The sequence below is a fragment of the Mesocricetus auratus genome, unplaced genomic scaffold, assembly GCF_017639785.1.
Source record: "Mesocricetus auratus isolate SY011 unplaced genomic scaffold, BCM_Maur_2.0 Super-Scaffold_100003, whole genome shotgun sequence".
In the NCBI taxonomy this organism is placed as follows: Eukaryota; Metazoa; Chordata; class Mammalia; order Rodentia; family Cricetidae; genus Mesocricetus; species Mesocricetus auratus.
In genome coordinates this window covers 61,136,561-61,143,322 of record NW_024429188.1, presented here as the reverse complement: position 1 = coordinate 61,143,322, position 6,762 = coordinate 61,136,561, and the positions used below count along the sequence as shown (strand labels likewise).

The 6,762-nt window shown below is 36.9% G+C and overlaps 1 protein-coding gene across 1 annotated transcript; it reads right to left on the bottom strand.

Moving 5' to 3' along the window:
* Positions 1 to 4,882: 4,882 nt before the first annotated feature.
* Positions 4,883 to 5,359, bottom strand: LOC101825188 (thiosulfate sulfurtransferase/rhodanese-like domain-containing protein 3). The gene has a single exon (XM_040743854.1). The coding sequence runs from the start codon at positions 5,357 to 5,359 to the stop codon at positions 4,883 to 4,885; it is 477 nt and encodes a 158-aa protein (XP_040599788.1).
* Between the last annotated feature and the right edge of the window lie 1,403 nt (positions 5,360 to 6,762).

The window sequence follows — 6,762 nt, the reverse complement described above, 5'->3', positions numbered from 1 at the left end:
TGTTTCTGGGGGTTAAATCAGCCCAGTCTTAATCCCTTTGATCATCAGTCCTCCCTCTCCGTTACTGGCTTTCTTGAGTTCAGCTCAGTACTTAACCAAGGGAGTCTGCCTCTTCTTCGATCAGCCACTAAATAAAGTTTGTTTCCCAGACTCTCTGGCCATAGGATTGTAGGCTGGCACTCCCCAGATCTATGTCTAAAATCCATATATGAGAGAGTACATGCCATGTTTCTCTTTTTTGTGACTGGGTTACCTCACTCAGGATGGTTTCTTCTAGTGTCATCCATTTGCCTGCGAATCTCATGATTCCATTATTTTTTTCTGCTGAATAGTACTCCATTGTGTAGATGTACCACATTTTCTCTATCCACTCTTCAGGTGAGGGACATCTAGGTTGCTTCCACGTTCTGGCAATTACAAATAAAGCTGCTATGAACATAGTGGAACATACATCTTTGTTGTATGAATGGGCATCTTTTGGATATATGCCTAAGAGTGGAGTTGCTGGGTCTTGTGGTAGGTTTATTCCCATTTTTCTGAGGAATCTCCACACTGATTTCCAAAGTGGCTGAACCAGTTGGCACTCCCACCAGCAATGGAGGAGTGTCCCCCTTTCACCACATCCTCTCCAGCATAAATTGTCATTGGTGTTTTTGATTTTAGCCATTCTGACAGGGGTGAGATGGTATCTGAGAGTTGTTTTGATTTGCATTTCCCGGATGGCTAAGGATGTTGAGCACTTTCTCAAGTGCCTCTCAGCCATTTTAGACTCCTCTATTGAAAACTCTCTATTTAGTTCTGCAGCCCACTTTTTAATAGGGTCCTTTGGTGTTTTGGAGACTTGCTTCTTGAGTTCTTTGTAAATTTTGGAGATCAACCCTCTGTCAGATGTGGGATTAATGAATATTTTTTCCCATTCTGTGGGCTGCCTTTTTGTCTTGCTGACTGTGTCCTTTGCCTTACAGAAGCTTCTCAGTTTCAGTAGGTCCCATTTATTAATTGTTGATCTCACTGTCTGTGCTACTGGTATTATGTTCAGGAAGCTGTCTCCTGTACCAATTCGTTCAAGGGTACCATCCACTTTCCCTTCTAAGAGGTTCAGTGTGGCTGGATTTATGTTGAGGTCTTTGATCCATTTGGACTTATAAAATTCTAGAGGGACAGGTTTCTGTTTTTCTACACTTGGAAATATTAAGTTATTATAAGGTAATTAGAGAAAAATATCTAAACAAAGAACAAGATCTTTCAAATTTCAAATAAGTAAAAGTTGAAGGTGATCTCAGGTTTTCTTGAGCTAAGCAATGAAAAGTAATTTTTATTAGATAGCCCCATTTGGTTTTCTCTTTCCTGAGGGAAGACTATTTCTCCTGGTTTCAGCACTCCTTTGTTGCCTGTAAAAATACTATAATTTTGAAAAATGAATAAAAGGTTATTTGTAATTAATCAGTAGGCCTTTTATTATACAGAATTAAAATGTTGAGTTGTTAGGAACCATTAATTCACACAGTTGTATCAATCCTGGTGCTTAAAACCACATCCCTCCATGATAGCTATGAAGAAGGCCCAATACATTTTGCAGATAATGATATTATGTTGCAATGTCAAAAGTTTAGAATCTCCTACTACATTAGTTTAAATATTTTCCCCTCAATAGTATCTTTTGCTCTGCAAGAGTTTACTTCTCAGCCATTATAAAGGTTAAGAATGCAGTCTGGCCAAGAATTATTTGTAATTTTTTCATCAATAAAGCAAAGCACATTATTGAGGATTTAATATATAAAAGTACTAAAGACTGGTGAATTCAGGATTTGAAGGAAATAAATTGTTTCTTCACTCAAAAGAAAATCGGAGTCTATCTTCCAGAGTGTGAATTTCTGACAGGTTTGCTTCGTTCCATTATTTTTTATCTTTCATTTTAAAATGTCTACTTTCTTGTTAATATTTTATTATTGATTATGACATTTTCATGCTACCCTGCATGGATGTCATCTCAGGAAGTGTAAACACTGAATGAATTAGAAGCAGAGGAAGGCCTCATTCTGTCTAAACTACATCAAATCAAAGGTTTTCAAACCTAATTTGCTACTAGATTTATGTCAGAATTCTACCTGATCCCAAACACTTTAGAGGTTCGAGGGAAAGCTACATTCTACTTTGAAAATGTTTTCTTACTTATCATATATATAATATGATATTGTCACTTTTGTAAAGAAAAGATATAAAGTGGTAAACTCCAGTTTACTTATAATTGACTTCCCTACTCTTCATTCAGGAAAAATAGTTCCGTATGAAATAAGAACTCTTAAGAAGCCTCCATGATGAACACTGATGTAGAATATTATTTTAACTATTTAAGGGTGTGCTACATTTCTTTCTATTAATTTAGCTATGTAAAATTGTGTTGAATTTGTTTATGTTGCATTTGTTTAACCAAGCAAAAATATTTACATTTACTTATGATGCATTTGTTTAATAATGTAATGTTGTGTTGCTCTGCCTACCTTAAGCACCTGATTGGTATAATAAAAAGCTGAATGGTCAAGAGCTAGTCAGTAGGGGCACATCTGGGAATGGTTGGAAGAGTGAATAAGAGGAGGTATCTAGGAATGAGGAAAGTAGAAGAGAACTGTGGAGAGAGAGGGAGATGCCTGGGGCCATCCATCCAGGCAACCACCAACCAGTCTGACACTCAGTAGGACATACAGAAGGAAAGAAAGGTAAAAAGCCCCAAGTCAAAACATAGATGAAGAGAAACTGGTTAAATTAAGTTATATGAGCCAGTGGGGAAATCATAAGATAATTGTGAACATTCATAACGGACAATACTTTCCATGTTTTGATTTGCGAGTTCTTTGGTGGTCCAAAGACGGCCTTTTACAACAAACCTAATTACATTTTCTTTTGCTTTGGTTCTTGTTTGTTGTCATAATCTATGATGAAGCAGTAGCACTGGGAAATGGGAGGTGGGAAATCAACCCAATCATCAACAAGAAGTTAGTTACTGTGAGTAGATTACAGGGGTCTGGTTGGAAAGAACTACAGTTAGGAAAGAAACCCATTACACTTTCAGCTCTCCTGAATAATACCTAACAATCCTTTACAGAGACAAGTATGAAAAACATCAGCTGGGTGTTTGTGGTGCACGCCTCTAATCCCAGGACTCGGGAGGCAGAGGCAGGCAGATCTCTGTGAAGTCAAGGTCAGCCTGGTCTACAGAGCGAGTTCCAGGCCAGACTCCAAAGCAATACAGATAAACTCTATCTCAGAAAGACAAAAAAAGAAAGAAAGAAAAAAGAAAAACAGCAACAACTGAGGTAAAGAAAAATAGGTGATGTTACTTCCTTGAACATTATTGCTTCCAGGTATACAATTTTTATAATGACTAAGTGTTTTCCAAAAACACTTACACTATTTAATGTTTAGTAGTAATCTTTGATTTTAAGTGTAATAACATTTATTGAAACAAATAAAAATATCATATAATTACTGATATCAGACATATAGAAATTTTCCATACCATTATAATGTTGTTGAAAATTATGAAAAATACACAAAAATTGAGGTTTCTGAATGCCCTTGGAATTATTTTTTGGCAGGATAAATATTTGTTTCAATTAGTTTTTAAATTGAGGTATTATTACTTGTAAGAACATATAACTTTGTGTTTGATAAGTTTTGACTCACACACCTGACATTTCAGTCATGCCACAGACCATCTCTACTATCCTAGAAAATTTCCTGACCTCTTTTGGGTTAGGTGCCTTCCACAGTCGTAACTTGGGAAATTTGTATCCTCACATAACTTTCATTTATTTATTTATTTATTTTTTTGGTTTTTACGAGACAGGGTTTCTCTGTATTGTTTTGGAGGCTATCGGTCCAGCCCGGCCTCAAACTCACAGAGATCTGCCTGCCTCTGCCTCCCAAGTGCTGGTATTAATGGCTTGCGCCACCACTGCCCGGCAACTTTCATTTTTAAAATTACATTGTTACTATTGTCACCACACATTGCAATTAATCTTCAGATGCTGTAAACATGTTTACCTGTTCCGAGTTTACTTTTTTGGACCCCAGATCCTTTTCTTTTTTGTTTCTTTTCTTTTCTATTCCTTTCTTTCTTTTCTTTTCTTTTGATACAGGGGCTTGCTATGATATTTTGTTTGAGTTCTTACGAATAAAATTTGCCTGAAAATCAGAGGGTGGAACTAGCTACTAGCTACTCATAGAGGTCTACCCAGACAGGAGTCAGAAAATGATAAGGCTGGACAGAGAGAGGAAGTGAAAAATGTAGCATAGACAGGAGCTTGGCCCTTTTCAGGATTAATCAGAAAGGTAAGAGATGATTGTGCAGCTAGTCCTTTACTTCTCTGATCTTTCAGCTTTAACCCCGATATCTGACTCTGGATTTTTATTATTAAGACTAATTAGGATCATGTATCAGGGTCTCTGCAGTCCATGCTGGTCTCAAACTTACAGCCATCTGTCTGCTTCAATCGCCTGAGTATTGGAACTACAAGTATACACCTAAGACCATGCTTAGTTATTAAGATTGGGACTGTTTGTTAACAAACTATTTTTGTTTTTACCATGATTCTACTCAATTAGATAATACAGGCTATCTGATAGTTTGGAATACCAACTACTTAAGAATTAAGTGTAGAATCTGTAGATTTCAGTGACAATTCATAATATCTTAGTTCTCAATAGACTCTGAAAATATTCAGGGTAGCAGTATCTTCGGTTCACAGACAAGGAAACCAATTGCCAAAGCTGTTGTTATACAGAATCTAATAGCCTTTGATGCCAAGACTGTAGTTTTCTTTTACATCATTCACTGTCATTGAATGTATGAACACAAGGACAGACTATCTTATTCCAAAACTCAATTTTCTTGTTTGTTCTCTGACATTTCATAGGTTACCCATTCTTTCCAGTCTCCAGTATAGTATAGAGCACTGTTAAAGCCTAGTGATGATGCTGTATCCATGGATTGCTTACTTCTTACTCCAACGAAACAAGAAAACACTAGACTGTCAGATTTGGATTGCTTCACTTCATGGTACTTCTCTTTGAAGTCCCTTGGGTGCACCTGTAGATATTCACCTACCTCATCTAATGGTACGTTGATTGATCCAGGTACTTTTCCGTGCTCAAGAATTTCCCATGTATCTCTAACATCAATTAACCTAATATATTTGGAGTACAATACGTTTTTTAGTTCCCTATAAGTGATATCCTCAGAAAGAGCAGAGTAAAAATGTTGGCTGCTACCCCATATTGACTTTAAACCTCCAAGCACAGTCTCCGCCAATCCTAGTGCTGCCCTGCATGAAGTTCCAAGCACCCGCCTGGCCAGCATCACCATAGACTCTCCAGGATCCCCTTGGAATTCTATCTCCCATTCCAGTACTAATTTTGCTGTCACTATGTTGCTAATAAAGAATGAGACATCTTTTCTTTTATTTCATATACATTATAGTCTAAGTTCCTCACATTTGTAGGTAGATAGACACTAGTAAAACTTGCAACTGATGGATTCTAAACTGGTCAGGGGGAAGGGCAGAATCTTTATTTACCACAGGCCATTAATAATAATTATCTAAACTTATTTCTAGGAGTCTTAAACTTTACTAGATTACTGTATAGCAGGAAAATTCTGATAAAGGACAAAATTTTTGGACATGGTTTTGCTTTATACAAATTATTCCTAATGGGCCATTAAAATTACTTGGACAATATTCCTCCTGAAAGTTGTGTGTTTCAGGGTCTTAATAACTAGAATAAATTCTTCCTAAAATGTAAGTGAGTTCTTTGCTTTTGTCAACTCTAAACCCTTGAGAATATGATCTACACAATGACTTTTGTATATTCTCACCTCTTTTAGAGTGTGCTTTATAGCAATGCTTCATTTTGCAGTAAACTCTACCTTTTATCTAAAATAGGCTCTGTGTTTCTATTGTTAACATGGTACATAAAATACAATATTTTTATCCTTATTACATGATGATTTTTTTCCTAAATTCAGCATATGCACACACACACACACACACACACACACACACACACACATATATATATATACTTTTAGAACAACTCAAATATTTGAAATCTATATGTTATAGGAGATAACAATATATAATTATAAAATATATCTTTCTCACCCATAAGCACCTACTTGATCCTAGTCATGGTCTATATATATACAAAAAGGAACCATTTTGAGCCAGATGACTAGGACATTTCTTTAAATAAAGGCAGTGACAACAGAGGTAGAGATCTTCACCAGGACATTTAGTCTCTTTCTGCCAACAGTGACAAACATGGAATACAGAACTCAGTAGGATCGAGTTGGGGAAAGAACAGAGAAGAAAAGCAAGGAAAGAGATACCTTAAGTGAGGGAGTCATTATGGGCTTAAGAAGAAATCTGGCACTACAAAAATCTCCAGGGATACACAAAAATGACCCCAACTAAGAATCTAAGCAATAGTGCAAAGGCTGCCTTAAATGCCCTTTTCCTATAATGAGATTGATGACTACTTCAAATGCCACCATGGAGCCTTCATTCAGTACCTGATGGAAGCAGAAGCAGAGATTCACAGCGAAGCACTGAGCAGAGCTCCTGAAATCCAGTTGTATAGAGGGAGGGGTGATGAGCAAAGGGGTCAAGACCATGCTGAGGAAACCCACAGAAACAGCTGACCTGAGCAAGTTACATCTCAGGGACCTCAGACTGACAGCTGGGTAACCATCATAAGAGCCCC